At 34.9% G+C, this 26,737-nt stretch overlaps 3 protein-coding genes across 8 annotated transcripts in view; 2 read left to right on the forward strand and 1 right to left on the reverse strand.

Annotated features, from left to right (window-relative positions):
- The window catches only part of LOC119831756 (Down syndrome cell adhesion molecule-like protein Dscam2), a 130,483-nt gene extending 115,523 nt beyond the window's left edge, over positions 1–14,960 (forward strand). For 2 of the 5 annotated variants that reach the window (XM_038355242.1, XM_038355244.1), the window contains exons 20-38: positions 266–433; positions 1,005–1,135; positions 1,823–2,033; positions 2,417–2,563; positions 2,926–3,081; positions 3,486–3,625; positions 4,367–4,523; positions 4,960–5,137; positions 5,269–5,459; positions 5,862–6,047; positions 6,543–6,679; positions 7,035–7,191; positions 7,646–7,786; positions 8,668–8,841; positions 9,386–9,543; positions 9,928–10,000; positions 10,513–10,671; positions 11,052–11,214; positions 12,250–14,960. In XM_038355242.1, the coding sequence (XP_038211170.1) occupies positions 266–433; positions 1,005–1,135; positions 1,823–2,033; positions 2,417–2,563; positions 2,926–3,081; positions 3,486–3,625; positions 4,367–4,523; positions 4,960–5,137; positions 5,269–5,459; positions 5,862–6,047; positions 6,543–6,679; positions 7,035–7,191; positions 7,646–7,786; positions 8,668–8,841; positions 9,386–9,543; positions 9,928–10,000; positions 10,513–10,671; positions 11,052–11,214; positions 12,250–12,412 (2,990 nt within the window). In that variant the 3' untranslated portion in view covers positions 12,413–14,960. Of the gene's footprint in view, positions 1–265; positions 434–1,004; positions 1,136–1,822; positions 2,034–2,416; positions 2,564–2,925; positions 3,082–3,485; positions 3,626–4,366; positions 4,524–4,959; positions 5,138–5,268; positions 5,460–5,861; positions 6,048–6,542; positions 6,680–7,034; positions 7,192–7,645; positions 7,787–8,667; positions 8,842–9,385; positions 9,544–9,927; positions 10,001–10,512; positions 10,672–11,051; positions 11,227–12,249 lie in introns of all 5 variants that reach the window. The other 3 variants (XM_038355246.1, XM_038355245.1, XM_038355247.1) reach the window with 3 other exon arrangements.
- A 94-nt stretch (positions 14,961–15,054) lies between these two features.
- LOC119831658 (CWF19-like protein 1) lies at positions 15,055–24,111 on the reverse strand. 2 transcript variants are annotated; one of them, XM_038355102.1, is made up of 11 exons: positions 23,975–24,111; positions 19,960–20,120; positions 19,563–19,661; positions 19,072–19,295; positions 18,758–18,873; positions 17,774–17,993; positions 17,540–17,654; positions 16,922–17,073; positions 16,491–16,667; positions 15,859–16,019; positions 15,055–15,566 (listed from the first exon to the last, which is right to left on the reverse strand). In XM_038355102.1, the coding sequence occupies exons 1-11, from the start codon at positions 23,986–23,988 to the stop codon at positions 15,407–15,409; spliced, it is 1,599 nt and encodes a 532-aa protein (XP_038211030.1). In that variant the 5' UTR covers positions 23,989–24,111; the 3' UTR covers positions 15,055–15,406. The 2 variants fall into 2 exon arrangements, with proteins under 2 accessions (XP_038211030.1, XP_038211029.1); XM_038355101.1 differs by lacking the exon at positions 23,975–24,111 and adding an exon at positions 20,192–20,251 and having other exon boundaries at positions 15,056–15,566.
- Positions 21,403–23,456, forward strand: LOC119831657 (negative elongation factor B). The gene has a single exon (XM_038355100.1). It carries the CDS (start codon positions 21,449–21,451, stop codon positions 23,426–23,428), a length of 1,980 nt encoding a protein of 659 aa, XP_038211028.1. The 5' UTR covers positions 21,403–21,448; the 3' UTR covers positions 23,429–23,456.
- Positions 24,112–26,737: the final 2,626 nt, after the last annotated feature.

The following is a 26,737-nucleotide window of genomic DNA, read 5'->3' on the forward strand; positions in this document are numbered from 1 at the left end:
GTGTTTCGAATTTATTAAAATACTATTATATATTTTTGCGAAACTGTTTATCCTTGCTTGTAATTCTTAACTTTAATCCTTGTTAATATTTACCTAACTTTATTTTTCAATCCCCAAAAACTTTTAAATTTCTAATTATTTTGGTAGATGGAAATTCTTTATTTGTTTCATTATTACACAGCCGAGGCTTTCAATACTATTTGAAAATCTACTCTTAACCTACATCAATCTTTGCATCCACTATATATTTATCATATCATTCTAGAACCATGGCCAACCACACCACAAAAAGTAATAGTTCCTGGGAGCGTAACATCAGCGAGTGTACAGAACCTCCAGCCAGCCACGTCCTACCACTTGCGTATCATCGCTGAGAACCGACTTGGCCAGAGCGAGCCGAGTCAACTCGTCCAAGTTACTACTACTGAAGAAGGTAATTTTTTTTTTGTGATGTCACAGATAACATAAACGTGGAATACTGTTTTCTGATATGAAGCTTATATTAATGATGATGTTAAAACTCATATTAAAGAGATTATACATATTAAGATATTAAAAAAATAAAGCTGTACATATTTTAAAAAACAATAATTATAGTTGAAAATTAAAAATAGATTCATGCATGAGGCTGACGAAATCGTGTTCCTCGCTTGACCGTAACGAAATTATTCAAAGTAAATATAGGTAGCATCCAATGGAAAATATGAAATTTTGCGGGAATAATTTCATAACACTTTTTTCGTTTACTTTAGAGACTGAATGTTGCAATACAAAAATACTAATGTTTGGCACTGCTTATTTTGGCAACCTGTTTTCATTTTATAAGTTATGTAACTTTTTCTTTTATTGTGGTTGCCCAGGCAAGCCAGCCAGCTTATCAAAGTATATAATTTCAGATTTTTAAAAGTTTTACATACTACATTGATTTAACAATATATTTCTTATCTATTTAATACCATTAAAAAACATATCACAAATATAACTAAGTTGCAAACTTGTTCCAGTTCCCAGCGGACCTCCGCTAGACGTGAGGGTAGAAGCGAAAAGTTCCACGGAACTAATCGTCACTTGGGATCCGCCGCAGAAGGATTTATGGAATGGAAACATTCTTGGTTATTATGTCGGATTCCAAGAGGTAAATATAGTTATCCAAAATAATGCAGCATAGATTTAATTTTTTTTTTAATTAATCTTTAAGATTTATTTAACCAGATAGATGAATAGGGTTTTGATTTCACTCTTGAGTTGGAAAATGATTGATCTATTTAAATGATAAAAATAACAATTTTTATTTTTTCCCAAACAATTATCACGTATTAAAAAAGATATTTATAAATATAACATAGTTAATTTTGATCAAAAATTAAATTGCACACCACTGAGTTATTAGGAAATTTAAAATTTCTATTGAAGTTTTCCTCTTTACACCAGTAATATACAATGAACTACTTAAACTAAAATGATAACATATAAATATAATACGAAAAAGAAAGAAGTACAAAAGTTGAAAGTTGTTTCTATTCGAAATGTATTCATTTTATACGGACGTTCTGGAAACGTTGAGTTTTTATATATCATCTTGGGTTTTTATATATCACTACCTGCACGCCCCGGCTCCGCCCGAGTTGTTATTTATCGTAATTTAAATTATATAAACTATCCTATCTTTTAAGTTGAATGAACCTGCACATGGTGTGCAAATTTGATTAAAATTGGTTGAGTATTTTAGGGAGTCCATCGCGGACAAATAATATGACATGTAATTTATGTATACTAAGATAACGCTTTACATACAAACGTACAATAATATGTAAATCTGCAGCTAAACAACAACAGCAGCGTGCTGAGCGCCAGCGGTCCCGGCGGCGCCTCGTACACGGTGCGCACGGTGGAGGGCGCCGGCGCCGCCCGCGCGCGCACCACGCTCGCCGGCTTGCAGAAGCACACGCCGTACGCGGTCGTGGTGCAGGCGTACAACAGCAGGGGCGCTGGGCCGGCCTCGCCACCCACTACCGCCGTTACTATGGAAGATGGTGCGTATTTTGTATGCAGTTTTAGTTTAAGTGTCGTAGAAACACCCGTGGTACGCTGTACGTGGACTATGTAATATCCTCTATAAAATTAGGGTTATTGTGAGGGACAAGGACTCCTTACAAAATTGTTTTAGTTAATAAAAAACCTAAAAAGGTGAAAAAAATTACTTTACATAATTTCTCATAACTTGTCTTTATTTCATATTGGTCCTATATTTTTACTGCAATCAATGTTATTTAAACTTTAAAGTAAATTTCTTACCACTCCCTCTAGGCCTTCAACGTTATCGGTCACTTTGCGAAGACTGTTTTAGCCTATATAATTTGCTTAAAACATTGACTTGGCTTATTATATTGACGCGTAAATACGCTCACGTCACCAGTGCCGAGTCTCCCGCCCGGCTCGCTGCAGTGCACGGCGCTCAGCTCGCAGTCGGTGCGCGTGAGCTGGGAGCCGCCGCCCGCGCGCGGCCGGAACGGCGTGCTCCAGGGGTACAGGGTTACGTACGCGCCTGTTACCGACTGGTATGGTATGTATCTAATACCTACATTATAATATAAATCTATTTGTGTAAAATTATATTGGAAAGCTTTTTTAAGAAACCGAAAACAAGTGATGAGTAAAATTCGGAATAAGTATAAAACCGAGTAAATTCGGTATCACAAAAAATCTATTTATGGCTGACTCGTAATGTTGAATTTAATTTATTGTAGACATGTCACACACTCTTTTTATTTATTTATTATATATGGATCGTTGCTTGAATCTTGAATATCCAAACATAAAAAGAATTTATTCCCAGAATACGTCAACATGTACATTTCTACATCTACTCTTTATTTCTATATCATTTATCAAACCCATTTTTCTTGTCTCCTATTTAATCTTTAGGTAGCGAAGACTCAGTAACAAAACAGATATCGGGCATGCACACAACGCTATCTGGGCTTCGTCGGTACACTAACTACTCCGTGACTGTGTGCGCATTCACAGCGGCGGGGGATGGAGTAAGGGCTGCACCTGTTTACTGTCATACGGAAGAAGATGGTAAGTATTTGTTTTATTGCTTGATTTAATTAGTGTGTCCTGTATTTAACACTAAACAAACATGTCGTAGAACCAATACATTTATTGACATCGCACGTGACCAGCGTGGTGAATTATGATTTTAACTGGCATATGTCCCTGATGATGGAATACGCTCATAATGAATACAATATTTGTGGCATAATTACAAATCTAATATGCTACAAATGAGTATCTTCTTAATTTTGGAAGCTCAATAAAATTGTATACATTATCTATCTAAATGTATACATCTAAAGGTAAAACTTTGTAACGTTTAATTTGTATTCTTACACTATCTGAAAAATAACTAATACTTAAGAATTATTCAGAAAAATAAATGACGTCAAAATCATTTATTTACTTTTACTTTTCTCCTTTTATAGTACCTTCTGCTCCCGCTGATATCAAAGCGGTGGTGTCATCAAGAAATAAGATTTTAGTATCATGGCTTCCCCCGTCGAATCCTAATGGAGTTCTTGTGGGATATACACTTTACTTGAGCGTTATTGAAGATGGCAGAGAGGTAAGTAATAGAATTGAAATTATTTTTTATTGACTTATAACCTCCGGATGCTACCGAAGAAACGAGGTGTTTAGATTGAAGATTTAATGCTATGTGGTGCATAAGTACGCAGCACGTGTTCTTATTTAGGGGTATAATTATGTGAGCTAGATGCGTGTTTTATAACACCTTGAAGTATAATATGACATACTGTATTAAAAAAAGAAACAAAATATAATATGCCAATTTGATATTGTGTTGAAAATATATTGCTACAATTTTGATATGATAGAAAAAACCACAAACACACTTCTCAGTCATTCCGATTCTGTGACAAATTGTTGTTTAAACAACATATTAGTTAAAAGGAGTTGGTAACAAGCGAACATACAGGTGAAGATAAACGTATTATAAATAATGACGATGCGTTCTATACTGTACTGTACTTAAATACTAACTTAGTATTAGCTTAGTACTTACTTAGAAGTAGTTACTAAATAATATTAACATAGTGTTTAAATGTATCTAAATTAATAATGAGAAAGATCAAATGATCCCGATGTCAATTGTTTTTCCAATTATTGCTCTAATCCTATACTATATTTGTATAAGATACAACGTACACTCATATAACATATGTTATTTCGGACGACCCCGCAAGTCGCCGTCGCCGAGCACACTGTTTTTCCAATTATTGCTGTAATCTTATACACTATACGTAAAGATACAACGTATGCTCATGTAACGTATGTTATCTCGAAGGAGGGCACGCGCAAGCGCATGCTGTCGCCGAGCACGCTGACCCACGAGACGTCGCGCTCGCCGGCGCGCGCCACGCACCAGTTCTGGGTGTCCGCCTCCACGCGCCTGGGCGAGGGCGACACCACGCGCGTCGTCACCGTGCTGCCTTCCGACTCGGGTATATCGCCCTAGCGCTGCGATTAACTTACCCCGTAGTATATACATAGCTTATATGGTTATACGATTTTTTAAATAGGTCCTGCTGATGCTGATGTTCGCGTGCTCAAACGAACTCTTCAACTTTATATATTAAGTTTATATTATTAGTAGATAAATATACCGAACTAAAATAAAAAATGTGAAGGATTATAAAGCCTCAAAAATTTTCTCTTTTGTGGGTAATTCATTTTTAAAATAATATTAAGTATATCATACGTATTAAAACAGATTGACATGAGATATTTTTTATTTAAATAATGTTTCGAAACAATTTAACATAAAAAAATTATAAACTTAGAAATATTAAATAAAATAAAAAGACAGATACAAGCGAGACTACTAAAATACTTGAAAAATATCATCGTGTTATTTTAAAATCGTATTTAATATTCCAGTGCCGGCCAGAATAACATCCTTCAGTCGCAGCATAGTCACTCCGTGGAAAGAAAATATCTCTCTATCCTGCAATAAAGTTGGAATCCCAACTCCCACTACAACATGGAGCATGAACGGCGCTATATTAGAATCTACATTGCGGAAAAATGTGACCAATGAAGGAACTCTTATTATAAGGTTAGCTAAATTATCTTAACTATTGTCTTTTTATGCTTCCTGAAGTTTCCAAAAATCGTTTTATATTTAGGAAATTTTTACATTTAATTATTATTATTATTATTATCTCAATACCCTTTACCTCCCCTCAGTATGACTCAATACGCAGACAGCGGGAACTACACTTGCCTGGTAGAGAACCAACATGGACATGACGAGGTTACATATCTAGTGGAAGTGAAGGTTCCTCCGCAACCGCCTGTACTGGCTGTAGTGGATTCTTATGCGGATTCACTTCATCTGCAATGGAGTGATCATGGAGATGGTGGAAGTCCTATATTGGGTAAGAAAAAGAGTAGATTACGCGGAAAGTGACATTTTTGTATGGAAAAGACACTTTGCGAAAGATTATTCCAAGAGCAGGAATTTAAATTAAAAACTGAATCTACTAGTAATATTTAATCTGGTCTAATCCAGAAAAACTTAACTGATGTGGGAGAAAGGAACAATTTCTGAGATTAAATTATAAGTATTAACGATGAATATGAATTTCTGGCATTGATAAATCCACAAAGGGCCGGTTTAACCGCTTGCTGATGACGTCTCTGATAGCCTATTTAACATATTTTGATTTTTATGTACATAAAAAATAGTGGTAATTTTAATCGATGGATAAAATAAGAAGCTATGAAATCAATCATAAAATTATTAATTCAGACTAATTACATTACTATCACATTTCCAGGATACGTTATAAATTACAAACGCGAGCACGGCGATTGGGAAGAACTGCAAGTGGAAGCCGGTACTTCGGAACACGTTCTCCCAAACTTGTGGTGTGGGACTCGGTACCAGCTATACATTACTGCTTTTAATAGAATTGGAACTGGGCTTCCTTGCGATATTGTGCATGCTTACACAAAGGGCACTGGTGAGTGGATCTAACTCATGCTATGTTTCTTTCATTTATGAGTAACTAGCTGCGCCCCGCGGTTTCACTCGCGTAAGTCTGTATCCCGTAGGAATATCGGGAGAAAAAGGTGTCTATATGTTATTCCAGTTGTTCATCTGTCTACATAACAAATGTCATTGCAATCGGTTCAGCAGTTTTTTCATGAAAGAGCAACAAACATACACACATCCTTACAAACTTACGCATTTAAATATTAGTAGGATAGTAGGATAGGATAGTATGATAGAATAGTTAAATTAATATTTAAAATATAGTATAGTCAAATAAAGTTCAACGTATGGAATAGAAATGGGCATGTGTTTTAATATATAATAGGTTCAAACTTCGTTATTTGAATAACGCGAGTAGTGAAAATGCTGAAAAATTTTAATAATTTTCCACAAATTAGAAAACAAATGTCACAAATGTGAACTGTGAGTCTACTGTTTTTGATAATAATAATATATGTTGCAGTACCGGTAAAACCAAAGCACTCCCAAATGATAACGCTGAACACAACGACAGTGACGGTGTGGCTCGACTCGTGGGGCGATGGCGGATGCGGGATCCTTTATTTTGTTATTGAATACAGAGAACTTAGCCAGTCTCAGGTGAGATCCCTCTCTTTTTACGAGACTCAAAAATATTATAAAATTAATGATAATGATGATGAGAATTATGATGATATTATTTATAATTCCTTACATTCTTTTGAGTTCAAAAGGATGAAGGCTCAAAGTTGGCAGTTGCCAAATTGTAGCTGCCATTCAATTAAATTTTCATTGTTTATTTTTAAGTGTAATTTATATCATGTTTACCGACCGACCTAATCAATTGTTAATTTTATACGTATGATTTGACTGTGTATCTATTATTATCGTTATTAATGTGATGATTTTGACATCTATATGCACCTATATATGAGGATGAATAAATGATTATGAATAATGAATGTACATTGTACAGTGGCGCCTAGTGTCGAACAGCGTGCAAGCGACAGAGCGCGTGTTCAGCGTGATGGGCCTCTCGCCCGCCACGCACTACCAGCTGCGCATCACGGCGCACAACAACGCGGGCCACGCCGTCGCGCTCTATAACTTCACTACGCACTCCTTGAGCGGCAGTGAGTTGTCAAATTAACGATGATGATGATGATGATGATGATGATGGTCGTGGTGATGGTGATGATGATGATGATGATGATGATGATGACGACGATGTTGATTATGATGATTTAATTATTTATGTTTCTTTACATCTCTTTGAACTGACAAATTTGAGTTGCAATTTTATTAAATTCATTTCTCATTGTTTAAAGTGAATTTATATTTAACGCAATGTTCCTCATACAAATGTACTTTATTTAATGGATGGTTCTTTTAAAATAAACTAACACGTTGGCAAAATTTCATATTCTTAAAAGGAGATCAACTTCTATTTAGTTTATTAACCTAATCTTGTTATCTATATAACTTATCAAGTAATTGCCTATTTTACAATTTCTGTGCAGTATAAGAAACTGTAACTTTGAAATATTTATTTTATATTCTAGAATTATAAAATTGCTATCTTTCCAGTGCTAGAAGGAGAGATATCTCCCGCAGTACCGGCGGCAGGCGCGCGATCTCTCGGCGGCGCACGAGTTTTGCTTCCTGCGGCTCTTTCCTTATTAGTACTGGCAGCTCTTGTGGCTATCGTACTGTTGGTCAGGAGGAACAGTAAGTGATTGGACTTTATATGTAATAGCACAGATAATACGATACGTAATCATCACCATCAGCCCTTATATGTTCCCACTGCTGGGACATAGGCCTCCCATGAAGGTTCAGGCCATAATCCACCACGCTGGCCAAGTGCGGGTTGGCAGATCTCACATGTAGTCGAACTTTTGATTCTGACATGCCGGTTTCCTCGCGATGTTTTCCTTCACTGTTTAAAGCAGTGGTAATGTTGTCCACATGCGCAGATAAATTGAAAAATCAATTTATTTCCTGTACGCTCGCTCGGTCTCGAACCCCGACTTATCGATTTTGAAGTCCGAGGCTCTCACCACTGAGCCACCACTTCTTTTTTTTTTTTATTACTAATACTATACATAATAGTAATGTTTGATTTGAGATCATTCTTTGATTTAGATTAATTGTTTATTGATCTTTACTCGTTATACTGTTATGTTTAAGTTTGCTCTTGAGCCTTATGTGATTATTTGGCAGTTGCTTGCTTTTGCCTTGATAATGATTTAAATGTTGAAACAAATGATTTAAATGTTCAAATTCCGACGTTTAGACATTTAATTTAATAACATGTAGTTTCTAATTCCTGAACATTATTTTGAATTCATTATTATATCGTCTTAGACCTATTTCAATTATCAAATTCTATTGTTCTTCTTTGTTTCTTGTATACATTTATCCTCATACATTTACATAAAGTTGTCTTCTCTCTCCTGCAACGCAATTTATAACTCCATTGCAATGATTCGTTTCTCCGCCAAAACTTTCTACTTGTAATTTTTGTACGCTCCATTTTGTTCCATACTGCCAGCCGGTACCGTAGTACCTTCTCAATAGAACGAACTGACAACCCGCTCACTATATAGCCCCTCGGCACACAGAGAGCGGCGCCGAGACCGCAGTGGCGGAGAGTGGGGTCGGCGAGTCGCCCTCCGTCGCGCAGCTGCAGAACAAGGTCAACCGCTCCAACGACCACCAGTATCTCGCTGCGCGGGCGCACCATCCCAACCCGCCGCATCATTATAAGCACGCGTCTAATGGTAAGATATTGCGGGTGCACAGAATTATAAAGCTTCACTTATAATTCTTAATTTCATTAGCTTCCGTACATATACAATATGTGTTTAAGTAAAGTAAATCTTTACTTACCAAATTAATTTTCTAGACTTGTCTTCATAAGTTTTTATCTTTCTTTAATTTTATTATTGTAAAAAGAATAATAGCTGTGTTTATATTTCTTTATCTATATCTCGTGATAGCTACGCTCCGCGGTTTCACCCGCGTAAGTCCGTATCCCGTAGGAATATCGGGATAAAAAGTTGCTTATATGTTATTCCAGTTGTCCAGCTATCTACGTACCAAATTTTATTGCAATCAGTTCAGTAGTTTTTGCGTAAAAGAGTAACAAACATACACACATCCTTACAAACTTACGCATTTATAACATTATTAGGAAGGATAGTAGGATAGTAGGATAGGATGAGTAGGATAGGATAATCAATATCACTACTTTAATAACTACTACCATGACACAATGGTTTGAGATCACGCTAAATAATTTACTACATAATATTTCATTGACAGAATATATTGAAGATATCTGTCCTTACGCCACATTCCAACTAACCAAGCCAAGCGCGTATAGCGAGAGCAGCTACAGCGGCAACGTGTATAGTGGACCTTATCACTCAGTTCGGGGCTCCTTTGTGTACCATGACCTCAAACAAAACGATAAATATAAGGTGATATTATTTTATTAAATTTTAATACTACCATTACCTACCTTACCGCTACCGTTTCACTAATTCATAAATATTTGTAAAAGTTTACATAAATAAAAAAATGAGTTTGAGTCTAACCAAAGTATTCAAAGATTTTCGTAAAGCGTTTGATTTATTATATATTACGCATATTTTTATTTTAAGTTTGATAAAACTTTAATACTAATAAAGTAACTAACTATAAATAACATTGAATATATTATTGTCAGTCTTGTTTGTATTTTATAAAGTAAATTTTCGATTTGAAAAATGATATCTTGATTATTCGTTTCAATTTGGAGTCCTTCCAGGAGCTATTCTTAGACCCATTTGATATATTATTAACAAATGAATTTGTATTGACAGGGAAAAGAGCCAGAATATACGAAAGTAAGAAGAAAAGGAAATAGGCTGCGTGATCCTCACTCTGAAAGTCAAGGTACATAAATTTGTCGATGAATGATTGCAAAAAACTGAAACCAAGCTTATCTATAAGTAGTTAGCGAGATAATTTTATTTTCGTAGATTGCACTTTCTATTGATTAAGTTTAATTTAACCCGTTTAAGTTAAGTATTGATATTTGAATTTGACAAAGTGATCGCCTTTTATGCAACCTGATGGGAGCGTAACTGGTGTTGTAATTTATAAAGGTAAGCATGCACATTGTATCGTATTATCCTCCAATTTTTTACTCTTTGATTTCATTATTCTATCTAGTTCTCCTTCCATCGCAATCGAATAGCTTTCCTTTCAGAGTTCGACACGTTCGTTTCTATCAGTCTTCATTATCACACGTCCACAAATACGACCATCCATGCGCATGTTCTTAACCATTTCCATCACGCTTACGCTGCGACGATACGCCATACCGCTGAAGTTTTATGGCATATTAGAGCAGCACTGTGCAACGTTTCTCCATAAAATACGTGGTTCCGTCTGTCGTGTTTCAGAGTCGGACAACTTGGGCTCGACGGACTCGGAGGTGAAGAAGATACTAACGCTGCACCTGCCCATTACAGAGTACGAGGACGACGCGAGCGACGACGCGAGCGCGCCGCACTCCGACAGCGAGCCCGCCGCGCGCCTGCGCCCCGCGCACCCGCCCACCTGTGCGTATCTCATCGCTAATCATAAAGAATATAATTAACAATTTTCCGTGTCAACATATATATTTATATATTATATATCAGTTTCAGCCAAACTTATTGTAAGACAAACGAAAATATCATGGAAATTTTCAATATTGAATTAGGAAGGTTTTGTCAGATTAGACATACGAATCTGTTTGAATTTCACCACCCTTAAGGTTTAAAACACATACATTCATTACTTACATGTAATTACGGTATATAGCAGCCAACTAAGCTCATCAGTAAGTCCGTACAGTACAGACTACCGTCTACGCAATTTATTTATTTAATTACTCAGAATTAAACAAGTTTTAAGATTAAGGTAATTGGTTGCTATATGCCTTTAACAAATCTTCCAGACCCGAGCGTAGAGCGCGAAGAGTCGTCCTCGTCGTCCGAGACGTCGGTGGGCGGCGCGGTGCGCAAGGCGTTCCCCTCGCGCAAGGGCAAGGCGGGCGTCGGCAAGCGGCACGTGCGCTCCTCCAGCGGGTACAGCAGCCACAACGACGAGACCACCTTCAGGTGACTTCACATGTATATACGTTTGTTACTTCATTTACATTACTGCGACTGTAGTTTAGTCTGCTTGGTGGTTTATTTCATATCTGTGTCTTATACAGGCGACTGGTGAAGTTTTCTTCAAACTCGCAAACGTGACGATTCACGGTTAAAATGAATAAAATAAATATATAGACATGTTAATTACCTACTGCTGTGTAAATTTAACTGAAAGTTATCTAGTTAATATGTAACGTATGATCACAGCGCATTCGCCTCTGTAATGGTGAGCCGTCACATAATCAAATCAGTGTGATCGGGAGCGCGTACCCACGCTTTGTTATTTATAGGGAAATTAGGACAAGAGACCTACTTTTATTACATATGGTAACGGCCCAGTAATCCTCTTCGGTTTGAAGAATGTTTCGTCAGTCGTATAATTATTTATCTATGTCAGTTTCGGTTCTTGTTTACATTGCTTTGGTTGAAATTTTTAAGAATAATTTTATGTGCAATTTGTTACTTTGGTTGTAAGATTTCTGTATCAATCATAATTCGAAAATTGAAAACTGTGACTGTGTGATTTTTTTGCAAGTAAAGTCAAAATCTATTGAGCAAAAAGTGTTTCAACAATATTTCCTTTATTTTCTAATTCATATCTATTTCATTTATGATCGTTAGCGTTACGGATCTAAGTATCATTTTAGTGTTTACAAGGCGATGTGTGGGCAGTGTTAGTCTTCATTTCATTTATTTCGTATATGATCATAAATTCATACATTAATACTTTCGTCCCAAAAAAAATTAATTAGTTCTTAAAAATCCAATTTCAATTTCCTTGAATTTCTGTTTAGACCAGTTTAAATGATTTCATCTAACAGTCAATCACTATAGACGCATTATATAACCAAAAGATGACATCCATTTCAACTGCTATAAAATATTCAGATATACATTTTTTTTTTATTAAATTGCATAGCACCCAACATGCTAAATATAAAAATGATAAGTACACATAACAACGATCCCAAACATTCTCCGTCTCGCTCGCACCCGCAGCATATCCAACTACCCGTCGTTCAACGAGCACATCCACCCGCCGTCCCGCTTCTCCGACGACACGGAGTGCGAGGGGCACCACCGCCGCAAGCGCCACCTCGCGCACGCGGCGCACAACAACGACCCCAAAGTCTCGCGCGAAGCGTTCCAAATCAACGTCTGAAACACACCCGCGACTTTTAAAAGCCGAAGTGTTCTCCCCCTCGCCGAGGACACTTAATTTCGACTTTCAAAAGTTCGTCGCTCGTAGAGAACTCGAGGGAAAAATCCCGTTTCGATAACGATAGATTAAATGTTATATCTAGGCCTATATATTGAAGTGATCTCTAAAAACTATTTTGATAAACACAAATGAGTTATTGACTAATTCGTATGACGCTTTATTGAACCCTGCGATGTTGCCAAAGTACATGTTACTAGTCCTGTACATACGTCTGTAGATAGATAGGTTTAGCCAATTGACTAGTGCCACGTAACACAATAAAAGATTTTGTACTATGTACTTATTGAAATATTCGAAGTTTATGAATGAATTATTAATGTGTGTATTCAAATAATTTATTCGTAGGCGTTTCACCTAAACCTTGTGTGAAAGAGATTAATCAGCGACTTGACGGAGTTATCTAATCATAATACTAACACTGCATATACAGTGAGATTCAAATTATTTTATCATGTTGACCCTTCTAATGGTATCCCTTATAATTTATACTCGTGTATCGTAAATATATACTCTGCTTCATCAAAAAGCCCTGTTTTCGTTTCGAAACGAGTCATTAATGAATCTGTTTCACTCGAATCAACTATCAGCTTCCGGCTCATCGGCCCTTGTAAATATTGTTGTAATAAATGTATTAACGATTATCGGATATTATAACTAAGAAGAACAATAATTAAAAATAAAAAAATATTTATTAAACTTAATGCCTTATTGACCAAAGTCTTAAAACTAGTTACGGATGTAATTGAAAAATCATATCCGATATAAGTAATTGTTTGATTGTTGTAAATTTTATGAAAACGATTAGTTTTCATTTAAATCTATCACTATCTAATTATACTGTACCAAATGTTAATGAGATTTTCATATAAATATGTAACAAACACTAATCATAAAAAATATGATGTAGGTACGTTTCAAGCCGATCGGTGACATTTGTTCAAGTACTTTAATATTCTCTATGCAACTCCTTGGGTGTATGATCTATTTTATTAGGTTTTCTTAAATATTAAATACGGAAATTTGTGCAGTGAACAAAATCAATTCATTTGTACGTTTGCCTATCATTAAATCGTAACTCGATGTAAAATTTGATCATAATTAAGGAATTATACACGCTCTGTGGCTACATTTGCGCGCGAAGATTCGTGCCGAGTTGTCGCGCTGCATAACTTGCATGCGTTATATTGTCTCTATGTTAACATTACATGGCGGGCGGAACTATTTGATGATTCTTTTTTCAAAGATTTTGCGTCTCGTTTTATGGTCAGTTCTGACAATGGCATCCATATGTTCGTAATGCGTTGCAACTGTCTGGCCAGGCAAATTCATCGCGTTAACATGAATATACACAGAAGCACGCTAATGTAGCCCCGGCGTTACATTATTAAACAAATGACCAAATCATCAAACGCTTCGATGTCTAATTATTTACTACAGAACATTCAAATTTCCTCTTGTTCGCTGGTAATTTTTAAATAACAATCAGACAAGATATCCTATAACTTATATTATATTCCTCAAATAATCTTAAATATTGCATTAGTAATACTTGAAACAATCCTCAGTCGACAGTAACACGAGACAATACACTTACCTATAGTTTTTGGTAAATACGGCAGAAAGTTAATGTACGTGAATGTATCAAGTAGACATAGTTTATGAATGTTGGTAACATTTTGTATTGGACCTTACACAAGAAATATTTGTTTATTAATTTCGTAATTCCAATGAAGACTGCCCTATTTTTAATTGAAATCTATTTTATATATCTAGGCACAAATACTTTTGCTAGTCAATCGAAGTTATACATTGTGTAGTGTTAGTACAATATATACTTAGTTTACTACTGCGGATGTTAACAGGCATTTATCGACTGAACTGATTTCGATGTAAGTTTGAAGCGACTAATTATGACTTGAATTGTAACAAATCTTTGCTATAGGTTATTTCAATCAAAACGTACTGGCACCAATTGTTATCTTAATCTTCCTAAGAAAATCTTATCACTGTATTGTTATATTTACAGTCATGTTTTAATTAAAGAAGATGTTCCCAGACTAAGTCTTATATAGTATATTGTGATTAGAAGCCTAGCATTGATTGTAACATCAACACTGATCGTTGCAGATAAGTACAGTAACAACAGAGTTCGTTTGTTATTTTCTTTTTAAAATTTGCTACAATTCAAGCTATCCCATAGCAAATATTCTTTCTAGTCACACCACCGACCTCTCACAACCGTACCATAATCGATTTCATTGCAGTAAATATATTGCAATAATTATACAACGAAAGTCGCATCATTCAATCGACTGGCAAACATTCCAAACATGATATTATTTCTAATCAATGTACCATATCATTTTAGTATTTTGTTATAGATACTCGTTTGTAAGTTAGTTAATCATGTTGTTACGAATATGTTTTTATAACAAATGGGTCATTAGGCAGTATGATGTGAACGAAAATAAAAATTCATTTAATTGAACTATTTTGTTTTATTTACCTATATTTACATTTTACCTTAATATAATAATGTTCCTAGTAACATTTCAATTTATTATACTAAACTTATTTTATCTTATTAAAATGAATTAATAATTTCAGTTAATTTAATTTTGAAATATTTCAAACAATTCAATTAATTAAGTGACTTACATATTCCATTTTCCTGAAGTGTAATAATAAAAAATTACAGTTTCAAATACAAATTTTAAAACATAATTATTGCTTCAATTTAACTCTATAAGTTAAACATATTACATAAATAGTTGTTTAAAACAGAGAACATTTGAATCTTCAATGCACATGCACTTTAACCAAACATTAGCAGAAATACAAAATTGGATCACAAATAAGGTGTTAAGGCAAATCGAGTACATCCTGGCCACCAATAACAAAGAAAAAAAATGACTCACGAATTCCATTTTCAAACTAATCACTATCGCTATCGTCGTCCGCGGTGAAGTCGTAGGGGCGGAACTGGCTGCGGAACGCCGCCACGTGCGAGTCCTCCTCCTCGCGGGACAGCAGGCACTGGCGCCAGTCCGCCTTGTCCTCGCAGTTCAGTATTGGCGGACTCGACAATACGTCCCTGCAACATAATAATAACGTTTTATATAATAATAGGACACCCCATATATGAAATGAAAGAACATATAACTTTTACAAAAAAAAGAACAATCGTAATCAAAATTAATTTTAAAAATTAAGCTATACACGATTTGATATAACATTTTAAAGTCGTGTAAATAAATCTGAAGATCTCTTCCTTCAATTATCCCTAACGTATACACTACAGCGAGCGGCGACACGGTCACCCACATGTATTGTTATAAAGCTAGGACAAGGGGTTTATATTCTCGATATGTTCTTGCGAAACTCACCGTCCGAACTGCAGTGGGAAGTGTTGTTTCGTCTTGGCGTATATCTGATCGCCAGAGGGCAGCTCCGCGTGGAAGTACGGCGCGCCCGGTAGCGTCACTTGCGCTATTTCCGTGTACGGGGGCAGCACTTCCAGTTCTATCCGGTTTATGCCAGCCTCGTCCTGAAACATGGAGATAATTGTATGATTATAAAAAACTAGCTGTGCTTCGCGGTTTACCCACGTAGTAACTGATGCTATATAACCTTCCTCAATAAATGGGCTATTTAACACTGAAAGAATTTTTCAAATCAAAATTTTTCACTTCGGAGATTAGCGCGTTCAACCAAACAAGCAAACAAACTCTTCAGCTTCATACTATTAGTATAGTTAAATATTTAGATAGTTTTCGTATTTTTGAGAAACACGCAAACTTTTGTAGCTGGGAAATATGGTTTAGAATTTGAGCATAATATCTATTATAACTGATTAGTTTTAAGCACTCAATGAAAGACTTTCTTTTTAAATATAATGTATACATCCTGTCCTATGCTATTGTCGATATATTATATTAAAATCGATTGCAACATAAATCATAAACTTTTACGTTTGCATCATTTTATTTATGATTTTTATAAATACTTCAAGACAAACCTGAAACACTTCAAGTATCTGGGATTCAGACTCCTTCGGCACGGGCACACACTGTATCTGCATGTGAGATGTTTTAAAATTCCTCTCAAAGAACACACTTGATTTGCCTATCGATGTATAGAACTTCTTCAATGCTTCCTTGAACATTTTTATTTCTTTGATTACTTCATCAGGTGACTGAAAACCATACACATATATAAACCACATGTTTAAATATAGATATATTATCATTATATATAAACTCGAATATGGGCTAGAAGACTAATGATTCAAAAGTATAATAGAACACAAAATTGCGGCATTTTCTTGAAGTTTTTTTATGATAGAGTGTTAAGTGTTAATATTATGTAAAAAAAAAAAATGCCAACACCTTTGATAATAATTGCAAAGCAGTCTTTTTTAACATTCACAATATTTAAACCAAAAATTACCTTTGTAATGGACTGATGATGAGCAATAGGCAGTATGAGCACATGGTATGGTGTGAGAGGACCCTTGGGCAGAGCGAGATAGCAATGGCGACCCACACATATCACGAGGTGCTTCTCTACCGTTGGCGAAGATAGACAGAACCAACATGAATCTGTTATGGAATTATAAGTTTAGTTTAATCATTAGATGGTGACACTGCATTAGAAATGTTCAACGTTCATTTGTTTGAGTGCTATTTTTGATGTAAAAGCGGGCAACTAAGATGGTGATCCTTCTGATGGTTAGTGATGATCACTAACCATCAGGAGGATCAAAATGAAAGCCCATGAACATTTGCAGAGGTCCCCCAAGATCAGATGCTGAGTTGACAGACAGAGTGTAACAACACAATACAATAATAATAATAATATCAATATGCCACATAATCTTGTCTCCCAATTCTTTATAAATATACATTGTAAAAAGCATAAAATTAAGTAAATTCTTAATATTTTTACTATTTATACACATGTATTAGCAAATCTAAGAAAAAAATAAAAAATATAAAGAATGTACTAAATAAAACCATTAAAATTTTTCTTCTTCAATCATGTTTAATCACAAAACAATTCACTCACCTGGATCTATTTCTCTTCTTTTCCTTTCAGGATTGTCCCCACCTTTCCTTTTTCTTTTACCACTGTCATCATCTCCAGCATCCATGTTGAAGAAAAATTGCCCATTTCCAGATATCTACAATTTATTTGTTCACCATATTTATATAGAAGACAAGATAATGAAGTAGTTATAATGGATTAACTTATTATGTAGGTTGAGTTAATTGTTTCAATAACAAATTTGAAATTCCTCACCTGAACAACCTTGCCAGGTTGATGCTGCTTTAGCAATTCTGGATTAAACGGACATTCAGTCTCATCTACAGTGCCTTGTAATAAATCTGTCATCCGCATTTTTGTTATAGGTTGCAATGAGCAAGCATATATCCACTTCTCTTTTGCTTTGTTTCCAACTGGAGCTAATGCTATGAATCTTGTGGCACATTCTCTGTAATCTTGGTGGATGCCTTGATTTCTAAAAAGAGTATCATCATCATCATCAGCCCATATATGTTCCCACTGCTGGGACACAGGCCTCTTATGAGGGTTCAGGCCATAATCCACCACGCTGGCCAAGTGCAGGGTGCAGGTTGGCAGATGTCACATGTCGTCGAACTTTTGATTCTCGGACATGCCGGTTTCCTCACGATGTTTTCCTTCACCGTTTAAAGAAATGGTGATGTTATCTACATGCGCAGATAAATTGAAAAATCAATTTGTTTCCTGCGCGCTCAGCCGGTCTCGAACCCCGACTTATCGATTTTGAAGTCCGAGGTTCTCACCACTGAGCCACAAAAGCAGTGGCTTTTTAGCCACCACTGCTTTTTCAAAAAAAAAAGGCATCAATTAGCCTTATTAATATTCTAAGCTTGATGGTGTGTTTTTTAGTCTCTCTTTCACATTGCAAACAGAAAAATTTTATGATATCATTTTCATGTCTGGGGATAGATAAGTTAAGAAAGCGACATAAACTACCTTTAACAACTGTAGCAAAATCTCCCACTACATGGGCGAAGCTGGAAGCAAGTGTGAAGTGCACATTTAATATAAAAGAGTGAGAATTCTATGAATTTATTAATTGATAAAATATCATACTAAAAGAAATTTGTATCTAAACAACTGATTTGTTCTGAAGAATTTGGTCATAAGTTCCATATGTCAATTGACATATACAAATTATAGTCTGGATAAGGACAGATTGTTGACATATGGCTGTCCATATGTCATGATAAGTCTTACCTATATGGCTGTCTCTCAAAATGTTTATCTGGTGAAGGCACAAGATGGTACCTTGGCTTCAGATGGATAGAAAGCCATGCTATTAAGTTTGATAATCTCTCTTCTTCCACATTCACCTAAAATTTAATCAATTGGTTGATTAAATAATAGTGATTGACTTGTTACAACTATTGAGACATTATGATCACATTCATCTAACTTTCTATTGTAATTGATTAAAAAAGATCAACTAAATACATGTGTTATGAATTATGTTATCTACATGAAATCTAAGAGTTTAATTTTTTCATAATAATGGTATATTAACTTCCTACCTTCTGACACTCATCTTGCTGTATGCCCATTGGCCACAATGTTGTAATAAGTACATCAACACCTCTATATTCACTTTGAGCTCTATAACAGGCATCTCGTACAGCACTACAGTCACTGGGCTCAAATGTACATGATGGTATCTCTTTACCCAACTCTCTTCTTGACAGACCAGTTAAATATGCTATCTTCACATCAGTACTGGTTGTGAATATTCCTCTTCTGCCTAGAGTAAAAAGAGTTTTACAAAACGTTTCCTATTTAAATCATACTGATACCTACCTAATGACTTTACTTTGTTAAACCAAAAACCTAAATCTGTTAAATATAACTTTTGGAGCATAAGATTGTTTTATAGTGCACATTATACTTAAATAAAACACATTATACTTAAACATGCAAAGACAAAGCACAGGTATAAAGGATATTAATTATCAAATTCTGCCCTGAAATCAACAAGTTTCACTATATACAACATAAACTTATTACTCACCCATATAAATAACATTTGGTACAATTTCTAACCCTTCCTCCACATAATATTTAACATGATTGGGATTACTAGGACCAAAAACATATGTAGTTACTGGTACTGAAATAAAAATAGAATACATCACTAACATACACTACAAAATACAAAGTTTATGCCTTATCATGGTTCACTAATATTTGATATAGAATGTATGTGTTATTATGAAGCTGGTGTTATTTCAAAACTATAAAAAATGTACTGAATTTCAAAGATATTAACCATAGCGTAAAATTTTCTCAATATGTAATATAGGTACATTTTGATATAACACAGAATACTTCATAGCAACAGTTAACAATCACAGTTTCTATTGTAATCGTTATAAGACAAAACAGAAATAATTGCTTTGGCTTATTACCTTTTCTCGTCCTCATACGATAGGCGTCTAACTGCGAATTATCGTCTCCGAAAAAATTTCCAACGCAAAGCAGAACATCAAATGGCCCTGATTTTTTAACAATAGTTTCGACGCGGGAAAACAAGGAATTGAAGTTGCCGTTTACATCGCCACAAAACAGTCTGCAAAAACAAATATCATTGTTATTGGAAGTTCTCTAATAACATGTTAACTACTTATATCATGGACTTACGTTTTTTGTTTATCGACCATGATTATTATAGTATCTTCTATTACTGTGGTCAATGGATTATTTAAACTAAATTTAGAAGCACACAATATACTAATAGACCATTTCAAAAACAATACACATCAATATGTCATTTGTCAATGTGTTGTGTCATTTTCATTTTTTTCTCTTCATGGCAAGAAGATTTGCTTATTTGCCAGCATCAAGTATAAATTTTGATTTTTGTGGTAACTTAGCAGTACGGTTTACGGCTGCGTTTAACATTCAGCAGCAGTTAATGAGTCAATGAATGATGTTTTGAACGAGAACATTTCCACTACCAATAACATAATATATTGAAATTTATGGTCTAATATATATTTATAATGACGAAGTTTAAAATTATGAGATTTTTTTCAAAAACGGTTGTTTTACTAAAAATATACTTCAAACTAAAATACACCTTGAAATTATCTACAACTGAACATCATGTTATTAAGTACGTATAATACATATTACGTATAAGCCAAAGTTTTATAGAAAAGAAAATTACACATTTAAATTTGTCTTTGTCATTGGAAACTTAAAAGAATGCTGCATTTTGCTTTAGGCACCCTAAAGTAATTGGTAAGTGTGTGAATTTAGCCTAAATATTCAGATTTAATATATTGTAAATTTGAAAAGTATGTAGCATCGTTTCAGGTTTCTCTTGACTCCTAATTTGCATTCGAAAATGTTGATACGAAAGTACGTTTTCTGTTCAATCTCTCAACTAAAATCAAAATCAGTATACATATAGTAGGTATACAAAAAAAATATTACAATTTTTGAAGTGAAAACTTCTTTAGGCGCGTTGAGCGTTTTGGTAGATGGTAAAATCCTCGGTTCGCGTCACCGACATGCTAATGATAATAGTATATCTATAGCTATGGAGAGCCAAACTAGCGCACGCGCAGTAGCCTGTGTACACGTATACACTAATACATCGACTATTTCTGACTGTATTATGTGCGCGTACATAAAAAATTTCATATAATTTTTGCATATAGTTTTAATTACTCTCAACTTAATAGTTCCGTTTTCACTTCTATCGGCAGTCCCACGACTGCTACTGTTTTTTTGATCATGTAAAAGGTATCAAACGTATTTATACGAATACTGCATGAATTAGGCATCGTACAATGCCTAATGCAGTTAACTGGTACTGTCTATAGGTACTTTTCATCTGTGGTGAATATGGATTATGGCTGTCATGTGTCAATTGTCAAATTATAGCATTTTATGCATTGTTGTCTACTTATTTCTTATTTTGGTAATTTGTTATTAGATGTTACCTTTTTGGTGTTATTGGCTAACATCTACTATTCATCGTACCAACTAGGGGCGGCTAAAATGGCTACGCCTAATAAATTGCCTGGCACTGGGCTTGAAGACGTCGGCGTCCCAGGACAGACTTTTCTTAGAGATGCACTCACGAGTTGCACCGATCCACTGAAGGCTATTGAAGAATTTCAACTAGAAAATGGTATTTTACTGCCATCCTTACGTCCTATGCTACCATTGTTGGATTTACATGGAGTCCGTAGATTAGATTTCCATACTTCAGTTTTAGAAGAACTGAGAGACAAATTAATAGATCACATAAATACTCTAGGAAAAGTTCACCACAAAGAGAAAGATGGTCATAAGGACGGTCATAAAGATAGTCACAAAGAAAGTCACAAAGAGAGTCATAAAGAAAGTAGTAAAGATAAAGAGAAAGAAATCAAAATAAATGATAAAAAGTTAAAAGAGCTTCTTGCAAAAAGTTTTCCAGTTGTTAAGGTTAAAGCTTTAAGACCAGTAATAATGGGTATTTTAAAAAATATACCACAAATTGATGATAAATACTTGAAAATACTTGTTCGTGACCGTGAACTATATAATGACACAGATACTGAAGTCAAAAGGCAAATTTGGCAGGATAATCAATCTTTATTTGGTGATGAAGTTTCACCACTCCTTAGCCAGTATATACGAGAAAAAGAAAATATTTTATATGATCATGAAACTATGGGTAACTTGTTCTTTTCGTCTTCACCTAAATTAAGAAGACAGGGTGCCTTGGTTCAAAAACTAGCTCATATGGTTGGTACTAGTGTGAAGCTTTATGATATGGTTTTACAATTTTTGAGGACACTGTTTCTCCGGACTAAAAACATACATTATTGTACATTGAGGGCTGAACTTCTTATGACATTACATGACGATGAAGTACATCCTATTATATCAGTGGACCCCTGCCATAAGTTTACTTGGTGCTTGGACGCATGTATCAGGGAGAGAAATGTTGACATAAAAAGGTCCAGAGAACTACAAGGTTTCTTAGATGGAGTCAAAAAAGGGACAGAACAAGTATTGGGTGACCTATCAATGACCCTTTGTGATCCTTATGCGGTCAACTTTTTAGCAACTTCAGCTATTAAAATTTTACACCATCTTATAAATATGGAAGGATTACCCAGGGATAACACAATTCTAATACTGTTGTTAAGAATGTTAGCACTAGGTTTAGGTTCTTGGGATATAATCAATACACAACAATTTAAAGAACCCAAGCTAGATAGCCAAGTTGTTACAAAATATCTGCCAGCATTGATGTCTTTAATGGTTGATGATCAAGTACGAGCTTTACATAACAAACTCCCTCCTGATGAGCGTGAGTCTGCTATCACAACCATTGAACATTCAGGCCCACCACCAGATGCTTGTGAAGCTTATATGAGGGAAAGTGCAGTTTGCAGTGTACTAGCAATGTATTACACCCTGCATGCTGCTAAAACTAAAGATAGGGGTGCATTACTTAGAATACTTACTATACTTGGCAGTTGTAAAAATGGATTGGCATATTCTGATCCCTTTTTACATGCCTTGGTTGCATTATTGATACAATTACCTGATGAATTCCAAGGAGAGGACTTCAGCACAGTATTGTTTGATGAATTCTTTTTTGCTGGCCTGTCGAGAGACAATGTTACAAGGCACCTGTTAAAATTGATTTGGTATATTCATCCTAAACTACCAGAAACTAGGATTCACACACTGATGAAAGCTTTGCAGCCAGGGGCACAGCACAATGAAGCGGTACATAAGGTATATGAAGCTTTGCAACAAAAATTACATGCGCAAGTGGATCCAGCGCCAAGTGCTAGAGATATGGACTATTTAGACTCACCCCTAATGAGTGTACCTATGCCTAGCCCATCTCCTTATCATATGTAATATTGAAAAAATAAATGTAATTTATGGTTCACTATAAAATATACTTTTTAAAATCTTGTTTTATTGAAAGAGCATTTTGGTAACATCCAACACTGAACCGTTTACATTTTCAAGTTGTAGAAAGGTTCTAGAATAGTAATTACTTCTATAGCTATGGTCTTCATATCAAAATGAGAACTAATAGACAAAAGCGATCATCTTATGAAATAGTCGCTATTACTACTCACAATAGTGTGAATGTGTATTATTGTTTTATCTGTGGTGCGAACGAAATATATGAATATGTATAAAATATTCATATTATTTTACGAAACATTCCCGTGTCTCAAGTATCAATAACAATTATTTTAAATATGCTACAGTATAGAGGTATGCCATATAATAAACTACATATAACCACTACTTTAAGGTACCTATTAAACTGTATTTTAATAACATGTCTAATATATTATAGCAATTTACGTATACTATTGTTAAAACTGTTGTAATTGATGCATGTTACAGTAAGTGCAGCCTTAGCCATAAAAAAATTGCGTCGCAACTTACCTTACCGTGACCATCAACTTGATTGAATAGTCGATCACGTATCATACACAACTACATAACTTTGGTTCGTTATAGACAAGATAAACGATGAAGAAATGTTTGTATTGATTTTTTTAGGTGAGTCGATGTTAGGCTGAGCGCGTGCATTTATATTGATACAAATTGAATAGGTACGTTAATACAACCTTATGAACTACTCACCATATTTCCTATTATCAATATTATACATAATTGAACCGATACTAATAAGTTTTTATTTTTTGTGTAATCTGTTCAACAACGTCCGTTGAAAAGTTTAAGTCTAAAAAACGTAGTTTACTTACAAATCTTTTCTATGTACCTTAAGTTTCATAGCTAAATGATCGAGTCCATTTGTAGAACTAGCAATTACATTCTCCGGCCTAAGAATAAGTGCAATACAACTACTGTGCCATTGGGTAGCCCAAAATAAACTTTGTCAATTTTATTGTAATAAAAATATTTTCCTTTGCCTGTACTCCATTTTTTATAACACTATCAAAATAGGTGCAAACACATCCAGCATTGTACTCGTATACTAATAAATATGGGCGGTGATGACCATTTAACACCAGATGGCTCATCTGCTCCTTTGCTTGCACTGCAATTGAACAAAATGACAGGTACTTCATAATGAAATATATCTACTTTCCTAACCAAAGATGCGTGACGGTCACAATATGCAAATATGCAATAAATGTTATTTTTGTCCATTCAGCAGTTTATTGCATAGCATTTGCTCTTATGAACTCCAGCGGTCAGATAACCGACTTAACCTTAAGCAACTGGTTAATGCCTGATAAGGTCTAAATGAGCTGCTTATGTCTTGCTATTGACGTCATAGTCACGACATGTTGACTAGAAAGTAAAAAAAATATTAAGGTGCATGCACAAAGAAACACACTATGTTAGTCTCATTATTCAATCTCTCTCAATCTCAATTTCTGTATAGTAAAACGATTAATGGAGTTGTTGATCCTATTTATTATTAATAGTCAGCGATGTAACTTCCTTATTAAAAAATTTAAAAAATTATTATGTTATTAAAAAATTTAATAACCGACAAAATGGCAAGTGCCCCATGGTGTGCATTCATAAAGAAAATGTAGAGACAATTTTGTAAAAGCTCGTTGATTTTCCAAGATTACGTCTCTTCATATACATAATACTATTTACTCCAAACATAAATACAGGCTCTTGTCTCAATCAACACATTTTGAAAGAAGGTACCTACTTAAAAACTTGTATCTACTCGACAACCGTACCATAAAATTTAGAACGATTTTTAAAATTTTAGAAAAAAACGTGTACGAAGTGGGCCAAGGGCATTGGGAGTCATAAAATTTAAATGCGCCTGAGCATTGTTTTCGGACATTGCCTTTAGGACATCATATTTTGAACCCAAAACATTGAGTTGAACAAGTTTAAAAATAAATCAGATTTCCGATCTCTCTACAGGCAATAAACAATATAATCAAACAACAACACAAAAAACGTTTAACGAGTTTCTAACCGCGAATGGTATTTAAAATATCTATTTTTACATCTCTTCTGTAACTCACGGCGTCACTCGCGCGGTACTCGGGTAAAAAGCCTACGTGCTAATTTCGGACTATAATCTATCTCCGTACCAAATTTCATACAGATGCGATAAGCTGTTTTCGCGTAGAAGTGTAATAAATCATCGATACTTACAAATTTTCGCGTTTATAATATTAGTAGTATTAGTAGGATAACTAAAATACACTTCTGTTGTCCAACTTGGAACTAACTAAAGTATGTTTATTTTATAACATTGTTTGCATTGTTACTAAATATCAGATAGTTATTTAGTAATCGTAATTCATATTATAATGTGCAATTAACTTTTTTTTCAATGAAGTCTCTTAAAAAATTACCGTGTATCAGATGAGATAAAATTCAATTTTTTTCATCGTATTAAAGGCACCTACTGTATTCTTAAACCAACTGAACCTTAACCTAGGCACAGTAGCTGATATCTATTTCTAGACTTGGTTAATGTTATTTGATGATGCCTACTTGTGCCAATTGACCACAAGTGGTCAATTTGTTGAGTTTAACGAACGCCCGTGGCTTCATTTTTCTATCCATATAAACTAGAGTTTATAGAAAACTGTGTCTATACTCTTGCTTGCTATGTAGGTGTTATGTTATAGTTCACGTCACAGTCTTGGCATCACGCGCTGGAGGTCGCAAATAAACAATTTTCCTTTTGTATTATTGTTATGATTATTTCAGGAGGTGGATCATTTAGAAAATAAAAATTTAAGGTGACCATTTTCGTTGAGTATAGTCGATTAATATAGTTAATATCAAGAAAAACAATATTCAAATATATCGACTTAGCACACAAGTAAGCAATAAATATGTGCCACCCAATATCGTTCAGTGAACCTATCGCAGTAATCCGCAAGTGCGATTCACTCAATTTTCATACGTAGCCTAGACTGCTTTATCCTACGGCGGTGGACATCGTGGGACAAACTAAGCTAGGGTTCGTTTTAAGTTTTTCTTTCATCGGTTTTAACACATTAAGTAATTCATTGTCTATGTGGAAGTACCACACCCCCACATTGGACAGACGTGAAATGGTAGCATTGTACTGTTTCATTTGGTGAGTGGGGAACCGGAGGCCCAAATCTTATTACTTACCCTTCCCAATCCACTGCTTCATTCCTCTCGTCAATCCTTTCTTAATCCCCTTCCAATTTAAAGTCGGCAATC

The sequence above is a fragment of the Zerene cesonia genome, chromosome 14 (assembly GCF_012273895.1).
Source record: "Zerene cesonia ecotype Mississippi chromosome 14, Zerene_cesonia_1.1, whole genome shotgun sequence".
Taxonomy (NCBI): domain Eukaryota; kingdom Metazoa; phylum Arthropoda; class Insecta; order Lepidoptera; family Pieridae; genus Zerene; species Zerene cesonia.